This window comes from Thalassophryne amazonica, chromosome 18, assembly GCF_902500255.1.
Source record: "Thalassophryne amazonica chromosome 18, fThaAma1.1, whole genome shotgun sequence".
In the NCBI taxonomy this organism is placed as follows: domain Eukaryota; kingdom Metazoa; phylum Chordata; class Actinopteri; order Batrachoidiformes; family Batrachoididae; genus Thalassophryne; species Thalassophryne amazonica.
Window position 1 is genome coordinate 70751749 of NC_047120.1, and position 21406 is coordinate 70773154.

Here is a 21406-nt window from a genome sequence, read left to right on the forward strand (position 1 = left end):
CTGGACATGCCAGAACATGTCCTGTGAGGCTTCATCACGTCGTTGCTATGCGGCACTGCCGCGACGCGCGGAATTCCTCCGCCCGTCTGTCTCAGTGTGCCGAAAAAGTGCTGATGTCCACGTCTTTTCACAATTCCTGTGCTAGTCAGACAACGTCCCGGATAAAACACAGCGTCCAGTTTGGAAATAAACGGCACATTCAACTGTTACAGGAGTTTTTGTCATGGAAAGAAGAGCGGAGGCTTCGCATGTCGCGGCAGTGCCGCATGGCGCACAGCAACGCCGTGATGAAGCCTCACGGGATATGTTCTGGCATGTCCAGGCACATCCACAATTTCTTGGATAATCACTCGATGGAAAAACCACCGACAGCTGTCTGAACGCCATTTCAAAGCCGTCCTGTGAGACCAAAACGGAGGTGGTTTTTTCTCGCTCCAGTAGCAAATCCATCGTGACGTGCGAAGCCTCCGCTCGGCTTTCCATGACAAAATCTCTTGTTAAAAGTGAAATCTGCCGGCAAATGGCTGATGTCCAGCTCTTGTGATAACCAGAGAAAGTGCACACGACGGTCCTGGCTCCACAGAGCCATCTGTTTAGAAATGATCCGGTGGTTTGTGGCTCTCGATGGCGGCACGGAGCGCGGCGCGCCGAGCGTCCTTAAAGCCATCCTTAAAGCTGTAGTAACAGTCCTTATTCTCTGTGAAGCCCGTAACATTTTCACCAAAAGCCAGATATGGTTTCCAGCTGCCAGTCTCTAACAGTTTCTGAATAAATTCTGATGGAAAAAAAGCCCAAATCATTCCGCCATTTCCTGACAATGAAAATCCGCCGAGGGGGTGGACCACTCCTCACTCAAAGCCTGCTCACAGGCGAATGACGCAACCGACAGGAGTGGAAAAACTCACGCATGCGCACGAGGGTTCAAGCTTGTCTGACGCAATCACACGTGATTCAAATCCATATGGTTTTTGAAAAAAATAAGGTCGGATACTTTTCTAATAGACATCGTATGTTACAGTGATAGCTTGGATGTGTAAACCCTAAGAAGAGGCTTCCCGGCTGCTAAAATGTGTTCGCTCATTCACCGGCCCCTTGAAGCAAAGCCTCGTGAATGTTTCCTGAAGTAACTCTGCAGACTCATGCTGCACATTTTGGACAACGTTTGTCTCAAACCTGTCCTCCTGAATAATGAATGCATGTCTCTGTAGCTCGAACCAGATATTCTGAAATCTCTGGAGTTGTTTCCTCATGTCCCAACATCCTCCTTCCTCAGGTCGAGTCTCCTTCTTCTCCTCCGGCTCGGAGAACCTCCACCGCGTGGAGAAGGTGACGTGGGGGACACGATACGCCATCACCGTGTCGTTCACCTGCGACTCCGCCCACGCCATCGCTGACCCCACCCTGCCGTGAGGCGCCCACAGGTGTCGCCGCTGAGCACGGACTCAGACAAAACCTGCAACACAGAGGAAGTGGAGCTGTGAAGGACGAGGAGGTGAACTTGTTTTTATGACGTGGGTTCTCACTTTTTTCACGTTCGTAGCAGCGTGCTACGAGTGCACAGTCAATATTTAATTTTTATTAAAGATATCGACTTGCCGATTGTGCTTCCTCAGAAAGCTAAACACCACATCCCGCCACCTTTTCTTTTGTACAGGTGTTTTCCTCTTTTACTTGTTTTTATCAGACACTAAACATCAGTTGACTTTTAGCTTGATTATGAAGCTCAACAATCTGCCGCTTTGTCAATTGGGCACAAATTGTTTCTCAGCTGAAACAACTTGGAGTGGAAAAAACATGATGTACAATAATATGTTTTGTGAAAATCTTCATGCTTTTATTATTATTATTGTTGTTATCACCTTATTGGCTCAAATGTAAAGGCCCGGTCACACGGCACTTAACGAAGGGAAATGAAGCCCAAACAAAACAAGAAATCTAGACCTTCGTTGGCATAATTTAACCTTTGCACAGCTTCGTTCCTGCAGCTGGCGCTTCGTCAGGATTTTTAACCTGAAAAATTTGAACGAATGCTGCCGAAAACCTCAGTTCATGTGCATTTCATTTTGCTGTCATTCTTGACGGGTTTTTTTTTAATTTTTTTTTGTAACGTTAGTGTTTAGTTTGACTTCGTTCGACCAGCTGAATGTTTTCATACAGTGCAGAAGCCAGTTTGTGAGCACTGCTGTTGCCGCTGCGTTCATGTATCGTGGGAAATTACAGGGCAAACTCAGCCTGTTTGCTTGGATTTTTTAATCTGGTTGGGGCTCAGGCACCTTAAATAGGTCAGAATTAATCTTTTGTGTGGATACGATGAATTATTTTACCAACAATAAAATGAAAACCACGCTCCTGCTACAAGCAACTGCTGAATATGAAACAACAAAAAGTTGTGTAATTTCCAACAGTATTTAAACGCAGCGTCAGGTTGATGGATGAGATCAGACAGGAGTCCCCATGGAGTATGATGTTTGTAGATAACATTGTGATCTGTAGTGAGAGTAGAGAGCAAGTTGAGTCTAGTCTGGAGAAGTGGAGATATGCTTTGGAGAGAAGGGGAATGAAAGTCAGTAGAAGCAAGACTGAGTACATGTGTGTGAATGAGAGGGAGCCCAGTGGAATAGTGCAGTTACAAGGAGCATAAGTGGTGAACGTAGATGAGTTTAAATATTTGGGGTCAACTGTTCAAAGTAATGAAGAGTGTGGTAGAGAGGTGAAGAAGAGAGTGCAGGCAGGGTGGAGTGGGTGGAGAAAGGTGGCAGGAGTGATTTGCGACCGAAGAATATCAGCAAGAGTGAAGGAGAAAGTTTACAAGACAGTAGTGAGACCAGCTATGTTGTACGGCTTAGAGATGGTGGCACTAACAAAAAGACAGGAGGCAGAGCTGAAGATGTTGAGATTCTCTTTGGGAGTGACGAGAATGGACAAGATTAGGAATGAACACATCAGAGGGACAGCTCAGGTGGGACGGTTTGGAGACAAAGTCAGAGAGGTGAGATTGAGATTGTTTGCAGAGGAGGGACACAGGGTATATAGGGAGAAGGATGCTGAGGATGGAACCACCAGGCAGGAGGAGAAGAGGGAGACCAAAGAGGAGGTTTATGGATGTGCTGAGGGAGGACATGCAGGTGGTTGGAGAGACAGAGGAAGATACAGAAGACAGGGTGAGATGGAAACAATTGATCTGCTGTGGCACCCCCTAACGGGAGCAGCCGAAAGACAAAGAAGAAGAATGACAATCCAGCCCTTCTGTACATGTGGTAACAGGTAGATGATTCAGATGATTATATAAAGAGCTGTTGTGGAAGGCAGAATTCACATTGTGGATCAGCTGCGGCTAGTGGAACTAACTGCACATGGGGAGTCAATGCGTCTTTACACTTGTATTTATTCCCCCTTTTGACAGTTTTATGTTTAAATCAATATATAGGTCTTAGCAACTTAATACAGTGATACAGCAGCCACCACAGCAGACCAGTGTTTTTGAATTGGAATGAGACAGAGCACACAGCGTGTCGTCAGTCTGAACCAGACAGTGAGGATTCTGATGAGGAGATGATCCCGCTTTTGTTCTGGACGAGGAACCGGAGCAGATGGACCCACCGACGTGTGCACAGATCTCCACAGTGGGTCGGATCGCATACTTCTGTTTGCAGTTTCTCCAGGATTCAGGTGCTATGAGCTCCATCCCATTGCTGAGTCCTGGAACACAGAGATGCAGACACACACTGCTCCAGCAGCAGCTCCAGGCGCGTTTCCTTTAAAGCGTGGAGATCGGTAGCTTCAGTTTCGTTTTGTTCCTTTTGCGCTCTTGATTTGCAGCCTATTCGGTGATAAAGCTCGTTTGTTCACCTTTTTGCGACGATTTGTTTTTTTACTTTTTCCCTTCGTTCAGGAATCGCCGTGTGACCGGGCCATAAGATGACCCTGTACTTGTCAGTTATGTTTCCAGGACTAAAGCTGTAAGCTACTCCACCGTTGCAGATATTTGACACCTGGTTGTTTTACCTTTTTGACATACAAAATCAGATACCCAGTCGGGACTAGAAAACAGGTGAAAAAAGTGGTAAAAGTAGCATTGTAGAACATTGAACATCAGGAAAATTTTAAACATGTAAAGATTGATTTGTGATGTCATGACAGATCATAATCCACAAAACATGAATAATGGCATTCTGTGGTGCTCTGGGTCCAACATGCAGTGACGGCGAGCGGACTCTTCCGAATGTCTCTTGCAACATGAATCCAGCGCATAAATCCCAAGAAATCATGTCGCATTCTTCAGCAGAGACAGTTTTGAGATGTTAAGATGATACATTTTGGCTTAGTGGGAAAGTGTTGAAATAACTGAGCAATTTAAAGAAAAGTGTGGTATTAAGCTGAGGGTTACCTCTTAGACTGTGTGGAGTCATGTTGTGCTGTCAGCAGTCCTGTCCCGGGACTTGCTCGTACTCTGGTGTCATCAGCACAAATAGTTGGAATCATGAATATTGCCTGCTGTTCTAATAAATCAGACGTCCTGATTCCAAAAAATGGGGAAATCAGGATGTGAATTTGAGCCACATATCTGCAGCGGGAGCCCGCCTTTATATTTTGGGCAAAATGCTATTTTCTTAGTGGGAAGCGGTCCTTTCCTTAAAGAAGAGATATGTAGCCTGTGGTGACAAAATCCTCATTAACACAAGAGATTTAGGAGTAATGGGCTAAAACTCACTACACATGAGCAAATGTGTCAGAAAGGCAGTCAAATCAGCCAGTCGAATTCTCGGGGTAATCGTCAATACAACGGAACCCTCTACAGTACGGTACCCCTTTATAAATCCCTGTTAGACCACATCTGGAATATTGTGGACAAGCATATTTGCAGAAAGATGTGGACAATTGGAAAAGGTACAAAGGAAGGAAGATGATTCAAGGTGATGGAATCATCTCTTACGAGGAAAGACTGAAGAGAACGAGGCTGGTAACCCTGGAAACAAGGAGGCTACATGCAGTCTTGACACATATGTATGTTCAGAATAAGTAGACAAGGTCAGTACTGATTTGTTTTTTTTTTTTCCCCTTTTTTTATTGACAATACCAACTAGAAAGTTGGCGGGACATTCCGAAATGATCTAGAACCAAAGGATAATTCCCAGCATGAGGAACGGTGTCTTTTTCCAGATGACTCTGTGAATGGAAACCTTGGACCAGAAGTTGCTAAAACAAGTAAAACCATAAACAAATTTAAAAGCCTCTTGGATTGTATCTTTACGAATTGTTGGGCGGAGGGGGACTTTTAAAGTATCAGTGTGGACTCATGAAGTCCGTAACCAGAGCCCCTGGAGGAGGCCATCATAGACTCCGGTGGATCAAGGTTTTCTTCTGAGAACTCTCTTCTTATTGGGGACTGCTACATTTCCCCCTCCAGTGTAGCCACGTAGGGACGAGTCCAAATAAAAACCTGACAAAACCTTTGTCCCTTGATTCTTAGCCTAAAGCATATTTGTGCATCTTCTGTCGCCTCTGCAAAAGTCACTCTTGAATGCCATTTCCTCATGTGGACCCGTGTTTCATTTGCTGCAGTCGATTGCTACAAGAGTTTTCTTTTGTGAGTCAGACACTCGCGGGGTTCTTTTGATTGATCAATCACTTGATCATTTGTTCCAGAAACTGTCGGTCTCGGCTCTTATTTTCCGCACAGCTGCTCATCGTGTCTCTGTTCTCATTTCAGATTGAGGTGTTGAAGTGTAGAATGTGCTATGAGACCATCATCGAGCCCAGAACCCACTGCAGTGCGAATCAGCCCCTGTAATTAGTGGAATCACATGTGACTTGGACTTGGCATGAACCCATATTTGTCTATTATGTTCTTGGCCTAAGTAGCTAGCGGAGTGACATCATGTTACGCTGTTTTTCTCGCGTTAGTTAGCAGGATTAGACCAAAAAAATAAAAAATAAAACAGTGGTGGCCTTGGTGGCCACCGGATCCAGTTTTTGACAGTGAGCTCATTCAAAACCATACGTGTTGAAGGTAACAGAGAGAAGCGAGATGCTTCTGCTATAGCTGCATACATGCAAGAGTTTTTTTTTTTTTTTTTCCCTCTGCAGAGTTGTTTGACTTGTGACCCTGTTTATTTGAATTTAAGAATATAGTCCTCAGAATATAACAGTTTATTTCACTTGTTTTTGTGGTACAAAAACTGTCTCGCTCTCTCTCACGGACCACTTTCACTATGTACCTCGGTTGACCATCTCATCTCCCTCACTGTCTCTTTCTGTTACAGCTCTACACAGAATCCCCTCTGCGGGTTTTGTGGAGGTGTGACTGCATTATTTGGGTTTTTGTAACATATCCTCTGTAAATCAAAAAGTTGCTGTGTATTTCTTTGATTTAGTTAATTTCTGTTTGGAAACTCCATGTGATAACTACACCTGTTCCTAATTCATCATCCTTCCAGCAGGGGGCAGGTAAATCTCTGAGGTATTGGGTTCTGCTTTCAGAAAAAGGGCCTGGATAAAGTGTGTAAGGCATTTTCTGTTAAAAGCAGAAAACAGATTGATTCTAATGTATTTTGACCTGCTGAATTCAAAAATCCATGTTGCTAAGTTGGATCTTTACTCCTTCACCCCATAATTGGCATAAAACAATGCCACAAGTTGTGTAAAATGTTCCACAAGTTTGTTTGTATTGACAAAATTGAACTTCTATTTCCATGTATTTTGAACTGCTGATTTCAGAAATTGCAGTTGCCAACCTGTAGCCCCACCCCTTCACTACTAATTTGCATAAAACAGCAAGACCACCCATTTTATTTATTAGACTGCTTGCAAGTATTCCAGAAATACAATGAAAAATGTCAAGTATTTTAGTGAGATGAACTGCAAAATAGCTATATTACAGTTGTACATGTAATCCTCAGTTTGCATAATCAAGATTAGTATTTTCACCTGTTATGCCTCCAGTTACATGAAAATAACTATTTTCATAACTAAGATGTTTTCATTTTGAGGTCTTAAGTAGTGTAGCCAGATGCCAGACTTTCCAAGGCAATAATTGCTGTCAGTTTTATACAAGTGGGAAATTAAAATAAAGCTAAACTTGTACTTATTTTAGATTGACAGTCTGTAAGGAAACATGTTTCTGGGATAAATACGTTTGTCTCTTAAAAGATGGTAAAAACATGTACATCTGAATCTGACATTGTTTGAGAAACAAATATCAATCAACATCTTATACACAATACTATATATAATAGAATTCACATTTCTTTTTTTGTATTGATAAAAACATCTTAAATGTTTATTTCCACTCGATCTAAGATGCAGTTTGAGAGCTTCATTTGTGTGAAGAGCAGCAAAGTCTGACAGACTTACTGCATTTGCAGTGACGACACGAGCAGCCAGATGTGCAACTGCAGCTCACAAGTTGCAGGCAGCGTTCTGGTGCTATGGGAGCTGATGCCAGCAGAGTTGGCATCAGCTGCCCGTTGCTCCTCTACCAGCCCATGTCGGTTGCTGCTGGGACTCTGCAGCCTGAAGATGACTCCTTTTGCAATGTTTTTGAATTCATCAGGTTAAAATACATGGAAATAAAACCTTAATTTATACGAGCAAACTTGCGGAAAATTTGATTAAAAACAGGCAGCCATTTTGTTTTATGCAAATTAGGGGGTGAAGGAGTAAAGATGCAACTTGGCAACAGGAGTTTTTGAATTCAGCAGGTCACAACACATTAGAATCCCTGTGTGCTTTTAACAAAGTGCCGTGTGCAGTCTGCGTCTCCGAAAACTGAACCTACCTAATGAGGTGATCCTTAAACAAGCCACAGATGGTTTGATAATCGTGTAATTTGCTGAATGACAGGATGATGGCATTCAATATTTTTTAAGTTATTGTGCTTGAAACCTGGAGGGGATGATTCATTCATTCATCCAACCAGCTATCAAATGCGTTTTACGGGGTAGTTTAAAAGGATGGAGGCATGTGATTTTTAAATCGCATTTGTTTCACATGAAAAACCTCTTTATTAAACTTGGTTTAGATTTCAGGATGTACAGCTTCTTGGAGCGATTTGTTTTCTTTTGTCGTCACATTTGCTGACACAGTTGGTACATGACGAAACGCCGGTGACATTTATTCTGAACGTATGGATGTGCCGGTGTCCCTGCTGCATGTTGCTCTTTTCAGCACACGAGAGACCCGTTTTCACAGCCACAGGTTTTGATCAAAGCCCAACAGAGGCCTGTTTGTGTGGATGAGACAACAAATCCAGCCTGTAATGGAACAAAATCTTTCATACATACATTCATACCGCGTGCTGTGGTCAGTAATAACCCACCATGTGCAGAAACAAACTTAAAAAAAAAAAAATCTGATCTGCACGAACCTTCAAAGTGACTCAGCAGGTTTACAGCTTCTTCACCGCGTCTGATTGTTTGGAGGATTACTGAAAACAAACTACTCGATGGGTTTTCAAGAAATTAATAAAAAAGGCTGCAAAGCAGTGGAGCTACACATCTTCAACTATATATACACACGTCTGGCAGCACGGTGGATTAGTGGTTAGGACTGTTGCCTCACAGCAAGAACATTATGGGATCGATTCCCACCTGTGGGCTTTCTGTGTGGAGTTTGAGTGTTCTCCCCGTGTTTGTGTGGGTTTCCTCCGGGTGCTCCGGCTTCCTCCCACATCCAAAGACACACAGGTTAGGTGGACTGGAAACTTTATCATTGTCCAGGTCTCCCTTGTAAAATAGGTCTCGATCTCAATGGGACTAACCCGGTTAAATAAAGATTAAATTAAATGTCAGGAAACAATGAACCATTCCAATCCCAATTTTCTGGAGTATGTACATGATGCCGTTTTAATTTTTTTTTTTTTTTTGAGTTTCCAGCATGCAGAAAACAACAAAACTTAAATATTACAAACTGATGGGAAAACATTTAGACAATTTTATTACTTTAAAAGACGCCTGGGTTCTTTACAAATGGCGGTTTTGATTTTTATTTATTTTTGATCAGCTAACTATGCTAGTATATAAAGGTATATCTAAAAAGGAAGAGTAAAATAGGAGAGTAGAAAAGAGTAGAGTAGAGCCACTTAGGTGCCTGGTCTTGAGAACCAGCAGTGTTAGGATGGTTGGTAGGATGGTCGTGTAATCTATAGATGGAGCCCCATGAAAGGTGATTTGATGTCCTCTCAGGCGCAGTGACGTTGTCTCTGGGTCCTCGACCTTTGAGATCCAGAGGCGCCTGGGAGGAGCTCGTGGAGTCGTGAGGTGACTGGACACAGGTGTTTGGCGATGCCGATATCGCTGCAGGTGAATGAAGGTCCAAGTCCTTAGAGTTCTGGTGCTGATCGTCTTGCTGTGTAGTTCTGAGACTTAGATGCTAACAAGTGACCTAAAATGACAACGGGATGTCTCTGAAAGATCCCTGGGCACCCCTGGAATTAATTTTATCAAACGGGCAGTTACTTAGAGAGACGAGGATGAGGAGGATCACTTGCATTGTGAGGGCGCGTCGGCTACGACATGTCAACCACGTGGCCCGTTTTTCTGTGCGTGATCCAGCACACAGGTGCCTGAGTATTGAGGACCCCAGTAGGTGGAGAAGGCCAAGTGTATGCTCACTGCAGACAGATGTTGGAATAGACTGGTTATCTGCCTGGGTGATTGCCATCCAGTACCCAAGGCGGTTCCATTGTGTTGTGGATGCAGCAAAGCGTAGAACCAGTGCACACATGCCCAGGCTGGACTTGATGTCATCGATATCATACGATACTTTAAACAATGCTGGTCTGTTCACTCATTCTTCTTGGGTGCTTTTCGCTGGAATTCCACCAGACTTGATTTGGAATTGTACTAAAACGGTTTGTTTTGGCAAAGGTCAGCGTTTTGGGTTCAAAAGACAACATTCTGAATTTTCACTCCACTTTGCACTAAACTTGGCACTCATGTGGGTTCTGGAGTTGCCCAGGCAAGGTCACATTTGCCAAAGGACAATCATTGGGGTCAAGGTCATGTCTGTTTTTGATGGCCTACCACTTACCGGTTCTCTTGCTGATTTTCTACAAAATTTGGAAGGTTAGTGAAGGTTGATCCTGAAATTACCCTGAAAAGAAATTTGAGGTTCAACCCGGTTTGGACCGAATGTGGTATACACTTGGGTGAATTCCAGAACTGCCCAGGAAAGGTTAGCCCGAGGTCAATAATTTGGGTTAAGGCCATTGTCATTGGGGTCAAATGTCTGATCACTATAGACCTTACTGTCTCCACGCCAGCTGGTATCATTATAGAGTTATATAATAAAGTTTCCAATTCCACATTTGTCATTTGACAACTTTATTGCTGCATCCGGTCTTGTGAAGGCGAGTTTGCAGTTATTGGAAATCTGGAAAGTGAAGATTTAGAGACGACCTCCTTCGTGTCATTATTCTAGCTTGGCCTTTCCTTGATGGATGGGGTAGTATATCGTTGCTGCGGTTCGTTAATTCCACATTCATGCAGTCGTGTGTGTGTGCGTGTGTGTAATTGGCCGGGACACTCTTGTCCTTGTGTGAAGGAACCCAGTGTGCCGTTATGAGTTTTTTTTTTGTTTTTTTTTTAAATGCCTTCAGGAAGAAGATTCTAAATACCGTCAATGCCAAGATTGTTTCCGGCCTTCTTCGGATAATTTGACAAAATAATGGCGTCATAAAACAGTTTGTCACTTTCCACAGGCTGTTGTCTTGACTGGAGCAGTATAACTAATTGTTCTGTGTTGGTTATTGGTGGTATTATCGCTGGTTTCTGCTCGGTGCCTCTGTTTGAGAGCAGGCTGAGTCTGGAGTCAGGTTCCACCTACGTGGCCGAACCCCGTTTAATGAAATGATTCCTGTTCCATTTTGGAGATGTGGTTTCTCTGTTTTTTGTTTGAGAAAATGGCCGCTGCATGTGGTTGTGTGATTTTAGGACTTTGGCCCTGAAATGTGTATTAGGCACCGAAGCAAAGGCTCGGTGAGGAAAGGTTTACTGACCTGTGTGGAAAATGCTGTGATCTTTGCAGGGTCGAAGCATACTTTGATTGCAGAACTTAAGAAGCTGAATGAAGACTCTATGCCTGGGTGTGCCTGTAATCCCAGGTCAAGCTCCAGGCTTTTAATCACTGCCTAGACTCAGGTATCAGAAGTGTGTCTGTATACAGTGAAAGCACTGAACTTGTACAGAGTTCACTTATCTTGACACTGACATTTCTGCCTCTTGATCCCCTACTTTTGAGATTCAGAGACACCTGGACGAGCTTCTGGAGTGATAACGTTGTTGGACAGAAGTACTTGCCGATGTCTGGAAGGAAGCTCCAAGTCTTTAGGATACTGGTGCGTCTCGTTTTACCATATGGTTGTGAGACTTTGATGTTAACCAATGACCAGAAGTGGGTAATCCTGGCTTCATTGAGTAAAGGTCCCCAATTGGTTCAACTCTTGGTGCAGGTAGATGAGCTAATCAGGGGAAATCACTTGTTTTAGGTAAACAGGTAGAAATGGTACACAACAGGACAGAAGCTGGGATTACCGACCTCTGCCAGTGACCTAAGGTGATGACTGGATGTCTTTGGTACCAGATCTCTTCACAGGATCCTGGGGTACTGCTGGAATGACTCTGAGAGAGACTCAGTTGAGGATTCTCATTTGCGCTATGAAGAAGCATCAACTAGAATATTTTGGCCATGTGGTGTGTTTCTGTGTGTATGATCCAGCGCACAGGTGCCTCAGTGTTGCGGACCCCAGCGGGTTGAGAGGGACTGCTTGTCTGCCTGGGTGATTTTGGGAAAGCCTAGGTCATGAGGCATCTTAAAACATTCTGTCTCCAAAACAGTCAGTTTGTGCACATTCTAACTTTTAATAGTAAAGAATGTCTGCAACAAGGGAGAATCACAAGTGACACCTCGCCAGGAAAGAGTTTCTGCCGTCACATGATCACTGTAGGTGACTGAAAGGGCTGAACTACTCAGGGGTGATTCTTTAACTACGGGCACTATTGGCCTTGTAAATGTAATTTCCACCACACCATTGCCTTACAATATAAAGTGTCTTGGGGCAACTGTTTGTTGTGATTTGGCGCTATATACATGTGCTCTGATGTTACTGTTTATCTCCATAGAAACTACCCAAACAACCTTTCATACAAACTTTTTAAAGGGACATTATTGTTGTGGTGGAAATTACGGCAATAGTGTGGGACAACTACATTTCGTTTAAAAAATCACAACAGTTGTATGACATTGAATACCCCAATTATGTTTTGATTATTTTACTGATATTTTATTCAGAGATATTTTAAAACATTAGAAAAAACGTTTGTTTACTATTCATTTTTATCATTGAAGATCATAAGTCTGGGTGTGGGACAAGCACAAAACGGCAATATTTGCATATAATGATGCTGAAAAAAGGTGAAAAAGTCATCATAGACTACTAGAACAAATTTCTTCAAACACTTTCATTGTAAAGATAACTATAAAAGTGTGAAATTTCCCCTTTTTTCTTTTTTTCATAAAATATGATCAAGGGACATAAAAGTGCCCGTAGTCTAAGAATCACCCATCTATGTCTAATCTGAGGCTACAGACTCTACCTTAACCTAAACCCTGAACCTTGTTCATTCTTGGACCTGAATGAATAAACTCTGGCAGTTTGTGAAGTGGTGAGTGATCAGCTGTACTGAATTTATGCACGAGTTTGACATTTGATGTCACGGCTGAGAAAATTAACTTTGTCATCGTAATTGTCAGAAATCTGACTGTGAGGGTGAGTTTCTGCCTCAGTGCGTGTTTGAGGAACAATGAGACGTGAGCAGCCAGCGTGGCTGTAAAATGATCATCCAGCTGCTTCACAACAGCCTGTGTGTGTGTGTGTGTGTGTGTGTGTTCTCGTGTGTTCGTGTGTTCGTTCCTGCATGATAAATCAATTTATAAAGATGAGTTTCAAGACGTTAAGGTCACTAAAAGAACTTCCTTTCTATACTCGAAGTCGTGATAAACAGCTGCAAACTCTCTAAAATAAATATAGATCTATATATATATCTTTATCAATCACCCACCCACCTGTCAAAATAAATTTCCTTTATGAAAACCCATTTGGCACCAGTTGCTGGAATTGCGGCAGTAAGTTTCAGCTTGTCGAAATAATTTGCTGCTGTGAGCTGATTTGCAGAAGGAAGCAAAAACAATTGCTTCATTGTGAGATTAACTTTATGAATTCCTGCCTAATCATGAGCTGTTTCCATCCAAATGTATTTTATAACAAAAGCAACCTGGAACCAAAATGGAGGCAGCTAGTATGTTAGCAGACATAACTGCTAGCCTCATGGGATGTGGGATTTGTAAAGTTCTGCTAGTTATTATAAACAGCTCCAGTTAACAGACTAATACAGTTTATGATCATGTGGAAGTTCAGATACAAATAATGATTAACAGCTTATTAGCTGACCAAGATAGAAAGTTTAGCAACTTAGCTGAGGTAAAGAAGCTATATAACCACTGATCACATTAGTGATGATGACAAGCAGTTGGCTTTGTCACTTGATGGGTGTTACAAATGCAGAGTTTTTGAGTTTTAAAGTGCTAATTTCTCACTAACTTTTAGAAAATATGAGAAGCAGATTTATAGAAGAAAAACAGATGTTTTGGAGCATTTTATGCCATCTTTGATTTGCTGATGTCATGCCGCCTGTTCAGTCTGATTGACAGTCACCGTGTCCTGTCACTCAGTATTTGCACAAAATAAACGTCTGATCTATTGCGGCCCGTCTCGTTGGCGGCGGAGCGACCGCTGTCTCTTGCCGCTGTGAAACATCCGCTCTGATTGATAATGAATGGAAAGTTATCACTTTGCCTCCATCGCTTGCTGTTGCTTGTAGCTAATATGACCGTAGGGTGGATGGCGGTGACTATTCTGTCACCACATGTGTAAACCCCCCCCCCCCCCCAAAAAAAACATAGTTCCTTTCAGTTTCCCAAAACTTTGTTTTGTGGGTAAATCTAGTTATTATGAAGTACTTTTATTTTTTTGTAACATAAAGCAAAGTTATACAGCTATATTATATTTCTATAGAATTATCCTTTATTGACAGTTTCATTCATGAAGTCACTGGTGTGTGTGTGTGAGACTGAGCGGCACAGCGCGGGTCATTATAATCTCCAAGGAGCGGCTCGGTTATTTTAAGGTGCAAAAAAAAAAAAAAAGTCGTTGTTGTTGAACAATTTTAATCACTTATGACAAGTATTTTAGCTAGACTAGGGGAGGTGATGGTCTAGTGGTTAAGTGCTGGGACTGAGACCAGAGGATCCTCAGTTCAAATCCCAGCCTGACTGGAAAATCACTAAGGGCCCTTGGGTAAGGTCTTTAATCCCCTATTGCTCCTGGTGTGTAGTGGGCACCTTGTATGGCAGCACCCTGACATTGGGGTGAATGTGAGGCGTTATTGTAAAGCGCTTTGAGCATCTGATGCAGATGGAAAAGTGCTATATAAATACAGTCCATTTGCCATTTTGCCAAGGACACGCCCATGTTTCACCTGGCTGCAGCAGACACATGGTTACTTTCAAGAGGTGGCATTGGATCTTTTCTCTGCCTGGGTGGTTGCCATCCAGGACCCAAGGTATTGTGGTATGTTGAAGCTCATGCTGCCAGACTTGACTTGACTTGGACTTTTTTTGCTACATTGCTGAACAAAACTGACATGAAACAAAGCCATCAAAAGTCCGAGGGGGTGCCCATGTAGCTCCTGAGGTAAGGACGGACTGCAGGTCTGCCTGTTGGTGGACAGTCCAGACACAGTTGGAAAAGTGCTATATAAATGCAGTCCATTTAACTAGACATAAGTGAAGAGTTAATGGTCCGTGCACCTGTTTATTGACCAAATGTCACAAAGTGACAAGAATAACCAAAACCACTTACTTATGGAAGGAAATACTGTCTCCCTTCTTCCTTCTGTTTGTGGTTTTGACAACATGCGCAGCTTTCCAGCACATTCCACCTGTTTCTTGATGAGACTAATTGAGCGTCTATGAGCGCTTCTCACTAAATTGCCTGTAATTAAAATAGCGACCACGCCTCCTTGCTGGGACACAGCTCAGTGCGACTGTGGCCTCTAGTTCTCATTTAGACCTGGACCCCTCTCCATCAGTGACGGTAGGTAGTGGCTACAGGCAGTGATGCCGGTAACGCGTGCGTTACTCTAATCTGACCACTTTTTTTTAGTAACGAGTAATCTAACGCGTTAATCTTTCCAAATCAGTAATCAGATTAAAGTTACTTCTCCAAGTCACTGTGCGTTACTATTATTTTTGCATTGTGGGTCGACAGCAGCATTAAACGTGGTCCGTGGGCAGGAGGACTGAACTGCCCACTTTAAGTGAGCTGCGAGCTTTTCATCCACGGTTTTTTTGCAGCAGCTCCCGGGCAGCAGCTACGACTCGTCCTCACCTCTTAAAGCAGTGACAACAGCACAAATGCACTGAGCTTTACAAAGACATTTTTATGCTTTTTTTTTTTTTTTCTCTGAGCTGCTCCGTATCTGCTGTTAAAAACAGCTGATCCTCCGCCACGCGTCAGGCACGTCAACAACTAACACTATTTTCCACTCAAATACACCTAAACTCTCTTTCTGAGGACCACATGATGTGAAAACACAATAAAACTTTCTTACCTGTAAACCTGGTCATGTTTCCTGCGTAAATAAATGTTATCCATTCTTTGTGCCCAAACGCCAAAGCAGGGGCGAATGCAGATGGAATGGGGGCGTGGGGCAGGGATGCCCCCCCCAAAACACCCCTAGATTAAAGGTCCAGTTTTGAAGCCTTTTTTTTTTACTACAACTACTACTACTTAAAATAATAATTTCGACAAGTAAAATGTTTAGAGAGAATTTAAATGTTAGAAAAAATTTAATAGTTACATTTATAAACAATAGGTTAGAAATGTCAAGTTTTACTGTTACAGTGCTGTCAACAGTTAAATATGAGGTCAAGAAAGATGTCTTTATTTTACTTTTTATAAAACAAGTATTTATTTTCATTGAAGTCAAGAAAGGGTGACTATAAAGTGAGTTTTGGCAAAACAGGTATCATTGTCATGTTGAGATGGCAGAGGGTTGTTGTTGGCAGCTGGGGAAAGTAACTAAAAAAGTAACTAGTAATCTAACTTAGTTACTTTTCCAACTGAGTAATCAGTAAAGTAACTAAGTTACTTTTTCAAGGAGTAATCAGTAATTGGATTACTTTTTCAAAGTAACTGTGGCAACACTGTCTACAGGACTCGCAGGAAGTCAAACCACCACAAAACTTCCAAGACGTGCAAATTAAATATTGCAATATTTATACTGTGACTACACACCTCTCATTACACATCTCACCATACTGAGCGAGTTCGTAAAGGCTCATTAATTACTGACTTAAAATGTAAATGACAAAAGTATCATAAACTTCTGACTTTGTAAGTAGGCTGTGATTTCTCATCCACAAAGTTTGAGCTGCTGAGTGTCAGCAGTTGATGTTTTTGGCACCGACTTCACACAACAGGAAGTATGTTTACATCTGTGTGGGTGGGGATGCAAGAAAATTCAGTTAATGGTGATTTCTTTTGTGTCTTACGAGATGCAGGATCAATTAATTCTGCTGAGTTGAGTCTCATTCATTAGAAGCTTCAATTAAAATTCACTTATTGGTAAAAACTGAGACCAGTGAAATAACTGTTACATCCTCTTACCTCCAAGTACCACCTCATGTCTCAAGTATCTAATTAAAAAATTAACAATTGTTTAAAAACTATTTTACAAAAAGTTGGATCCAGGTTGGGATAGAAACTTTGCAGTAAATTTGTCAGGTGATGTGTTGGTGTGCGCTTGTAGTCACTGCCACAAGTAGCTTATGTGTGTTGGTGTTATTAACACTAAAGGAGCATTTGTCTTTAAACTTGGTGAATTTTTAGACTGGAAACAAAACCATGATATCCAAATAATGTAAATGGTCTTAAGAAACAAAGTGCCTTGTGCTGTGTTTTTATGAAACTTGAACCAAATGGAGAAGGTAAGAATTTCAGCAGGGTGATGCACTACAATATTCTGTTAAAAGCAGTAGTTAGTTTAAATGTACATTTTTAAGGTAAATCCTTCACGTGGTTTCTGAGCCCTGAAGCTCGTATCCTGAGAGCAGAGAATGGATGGAGCAGAGCAGTCAGATAATGAGGATTCTGCAGCAGGATTATTTTTACGCATGTATTTAAGAACAAAGGGCCACTTGTTCGCACAGACTGAAGACAATCCGATGGTGTGATGCACGTTTTTTTTTTTTTATTTCATTTACAACCATAGCGCCAATACGCACAGTTTAACAACGCGTGACCATGTTTACGCACGGATTTAAGACCATACGACGTTATCACGCGCGGATTTTAAGTCCTTGGGGCAATTTACGCACAGTTAAGGGGAAACTTTTACGCACAGACGACGTCATTACGCACGGTTTGAAACCTTTAGGGCCATGTTAGGGTCGGTGTTGACGCTTATGTGCGTAGTGGAAAGTTGTTCACGTACCTGTTGGTTCTTAAGTCGTTTGGCCTCCAGTCACTTGAGCTTCCCCATGACCAACGTGTCCGAGTTGAACTCGAACTGATTGCTGGAGGACGCGGACTTCCCGCACGAACACAGGCTGTGCGGCCGCTGCTTAAACGTCGACGTGTACCTATAGAAGGTCCGGTGCCGGTTCTTCAAGTACTCCCTGTAGTTCTTGGTGAGGAGCGTGTAGAGGAAAGGGTTAATGCAGCTGTTGCTGTAGGTGAGGCTCGCCACTAGGTAGTTGATGCACGTGTGCGTGTGCGAGGCCAGTCCTAAAGGTTTGGTGTGGTACAGAGGCAGCAGCTGCCAGATCCAAAAGGGCAGAAAGCACGCCCAGAACACCAGCACGATGGTGAAGATCATGATCAGGACCTTCTGCTTGGGGGAGCGCTTGGCGCTCTTGTGGATGACTGAGCTGCGCCGGGACTGCAGGTACGTGCGCGCCAGCTTAATGTACAGATAACCGATTATCAGCCCCGGTGCCATGATGCTGGTGCCAAACAGGACGGTCACGTAGACTTTATAAGACAGCGGCGCCCAGGTGGGCGCGCACATGCGTTTGACGCGCCCGTCCGGCGTGATCTTAGTGCTTTGGGTCACCATCACTATCATGGGCGCGGTGAGGAAGAGGGACAGCAGCCACACGCCCCACGCCAGCACCTTGCGGTAACTCTTGGAGCGCTTGACCGTGTCCAGCGGCTTGGTGACGGCCAGGTAGCGCTCCGTGCACATGACGGTGAGCGTGAAGATGCTGGCGTGCATGGTGAGCAGGTCCAGGCTGAGAAGGATGCGGCAGCCCGCGTCCCCGAAGTACCAGTCCTTCAGGAAGTAGGTGGACACCACGAAGGGGATGGTGGACAGGTAGAGCAGGTCTGCCACCGCCAGGTTGATGATGGAGATGTACATGGACGTGGCCAAGCGGATCGAGTGGCACATCACCACCAGCGTGTACACGTTTCCCGACACGCCGACGACGTAAACGGCGGAGAGGAGCGTCCCGAAAGTGGAGGTGATGACGAGTTCATGGTCCGCGCTCCCGGAGCCGCCGCCAACTGTGGGCGGACTTACATGAACGGACGTGTTCATTTCGCTCCCAGATGAAGAAACAAACAAAAAGTCCTCAAGCTGTTTTTTTTATTTTGTCTTTTTTCCTCCCGGTTCAGTGGAGCTGCAGAAGTTTGCAGACGCGCGGCGGCGGCGCAGGTTCGCGTTCTGCGCGCGTCCGCCTCCGCGCTGCTCGTCGCTCCTGACGTCACGCGCACAGCCCAGACACCAAGTCTGTGATATTAAGTCGTGCCCGAGTCTGCGCACGTTCCTCACATCGCAGATGTGCGTGCGTGGGGAAAAACTTTTTTTTTTCTACAAGTTTAATTTGGCTGTAAAATTAGGTTTGTACTAAAAAAACAACAAACCTTTTATACTCATTTTGAGTGAGCAAAAGTTTGTTTTTTGTCTGTTGAATGAGTCAATCAAAAATGTGTTAATCTTCAAATGATTCCTGTATATTTTTATGACCTTTAAAAAGTCCAAAGATCTTTAAAAAGTCCAAAACTGAACTTTTAAAAACATAAAATTAGGAGAAAAATAAGTGAATTTATTCCCCCCCCCCCCCCCCCCCCCCCCCCACACACACACACACTGAGATGGTCATTTCTCAGTTTTAAGGACAATGTTGGAGTATTTTTTATTTCCTTACTCTTTGTTTGTGCATAGTCACCTCCAGGTGACTATTACTAGTTACAGAGATATATTTTTAATTTCATTTGAAGATATCTGATTGCACACAGACCAATTTGTGTTTTTCACAGAAACATCTCTTAATGCAGCTTTAGTTCAGAATGTCAGTGCAGAAACATCAGATTTTACTATCAAGGACACTTATGTAAGAAGAAACCTTTGGAAACGGTTTTTCTTAAGATGAATCTTGTGTTCATTCAAAAACTTATTTCTGTCATATTGTTATTCTTGGAGCTGAACCATGCAGGAAACACTTAATCTGACACTAAAGGAGCACTCATGAGAGCGCCAACATCTGCCAAACCTGAAAACACAAAAAAGTTATGTTTGAAGTTTGTATTTGTATTACAAAAGAAACACCAGTTCATTACTAAAAATCAATTTTATCTGGCAAAAATGTGTTAATTTCTGACTCCATCCCATTACCTGTCTGCACTCCAAAATGTAATGCCTGCACCAGGCTCCCCTTTATATAAACAGTGATGGGCACAGCTAACCAAAAAGTTAGCTCACTGAAAACATTTATAAAGCTAAACCAATAAAACCCTAAAAAAAATTAGCGGAAGTTACAACTAAAAGCTAAACTGATAACTTTTATACTGTTATATTTAGTAAAAAATGGCATTCAAGTACCATCGGAAATTACACAACTTTTTTGTTGTTTCAAATTCAGCAGTTGCTTGTGGCAAAATAATTAAAATAATAAATAATTTATTGTATCCACACAAAAGATTAATTCTGGCCTATATAAGGTGCCTGAGTCCATTGAAGCTGACCCCCCCCACCCAGACAAAAAGTCCAAGCAAACAGGCTGAGTTTAACCTGTAATTTCTGACAGTACATGAACGTAGCAGCAGCAGCACTCAGAAACCAGCTTCTGTACTGTGTGAAAACATTCAGCTGGTCGAAGGAAGTCAAACTAAACAATAACGTTACAAAAACTAAACAAACAATTAAAAAATGTCAAGAATGGCAGCAAAACAAAACACTGACAAATTGAGGTTTTCGTTGCCCTTTAAGTGCCGTGTACTGGGCCATGAGTATTGACTGCATGCTGTAACCACTAGACCATCATCTCCCTGTCATATTGTTGTTTCAACAATATGACGCTCTTAGTGGCATAAATCGCTGTTTGTCCACTTTGGCTGCAGGTATTAAATTAAAAAAAAATTACAACACAATATATTCAACAATAAATAACTTTTAACAGGTCGACATGCAGTGGTTTTAAAATGTGCTGGATGGAAATCACTAATATTAAATGTAATAAACGTCACTCTAACTTGACAAATAAGCAAAATAAAACAAAATATCATGAATAAAAAAAATAGAAATAAAATTAAATGTAACTAAATGAAGTTTGACATTAGTATCATTTTAATTGGTCAGATAGGAGCATTTCTATGCAAAAAAATATTTTTGACTAATAAGTAAAGACTTTTTTGTGAGGGGAAAAATGATTTGGGGTTGATTTGGTGGCCAGCGTGAAATGTTGGATTTCAGGGATACTTGTGATTGAAGCATTTCAATGCAAAAAGTCATTTTTGTCAGTTGGCCATTTTGGTGGCCATCTTGGAAAATGGCCACCATCTCGAATTTTAAAGTGGCCAAACAACTGAGTAATGTCATGAGAGTCATCACGCCAAATCTGGTGCTTGGACCACCAAATGCATGATTTTATTTTTCTATAATCTGCCTCATTATAGTCACACGGGGTCACAGCCTCAGCCGGGCGAGTGACCGCCATCACACTGACGCCACGCCCACTTCACGCCTCACAGCCAATGGATGATTCCAGGTCAGAGCCTATTTTCTCACTTCGTTTTACCAGAAAAGCGTTGTTAGTTTTTGCAAAGCCAGTAAAGTGATATGATCCAAAACATGAGTGTCTTTACAGAGGAGCAGCGTTCAGATGGCGCCGGTTTAACGGCTCCACCTGCAGACGTGCACGAGCTCCCTGTCATTCATATTTGGAACTTCCTCCTGATGTCACTTTTATTTTTAGTCTTCTCATTTCGAGGTCTGAGGGCGCCGTGTTGAGTTTTCTCTCCTCCGGCCTCTCCGTCTTGTTAAATTGATGGTCGCGGTCTGAGCCA

General features: G+C 42.7%; 2 protein-coding genes across 3 annotated transcripts in view; one reads left to right on the plus strand and one right to left on the minus strand.

Moving 5' to 3' along the window:
* The window catches only part of uts2r2 (urotensin-2 receptor 2), a 27359-nt gene extending 25532 nt beyond the window's left edge, over positions 1-1827 (plus strand). Inside the window, exon 9 of one of the 2 annotated variants that reach the window (XM_034194057.1) lies at positions 1274-1827. In XM_034194057.1, coding sequence (XP_034049948.1) covers positions 1274-1410 — 137 coding nt within the window. In that variant the 3' untranslated portion in view covers positions 1411-1827. Of the gene's footprint in view, positions 1-1269 lie in introns of both variants that reach the window. The other variant, XM_034194058.1, reaches the window with a different exon arrangement.
* LOC117531048 (urotensin-2 receptor) lies at positions 1334-18709 on the minus strand. The gene is made up of 2 exons (XM_034194056.1): positions 17553-18709; positions 1334-1453 (listed from the first exon to the last, which is right to left on the minus strand). The coding sequence occupies exon 1, from the start codon at positions 18657-18659 to the stop codon at positions 17583-17585; it is 1077 nt and encodes a 358-aa protein (XP_034049947.1). The 5' UTR covers positions 18660-18709; the 3' UTR covers positions 1334-1453; positions 17553-17582.
* Positions 18710-21406: the final 2697 nt, after the last annotated feature.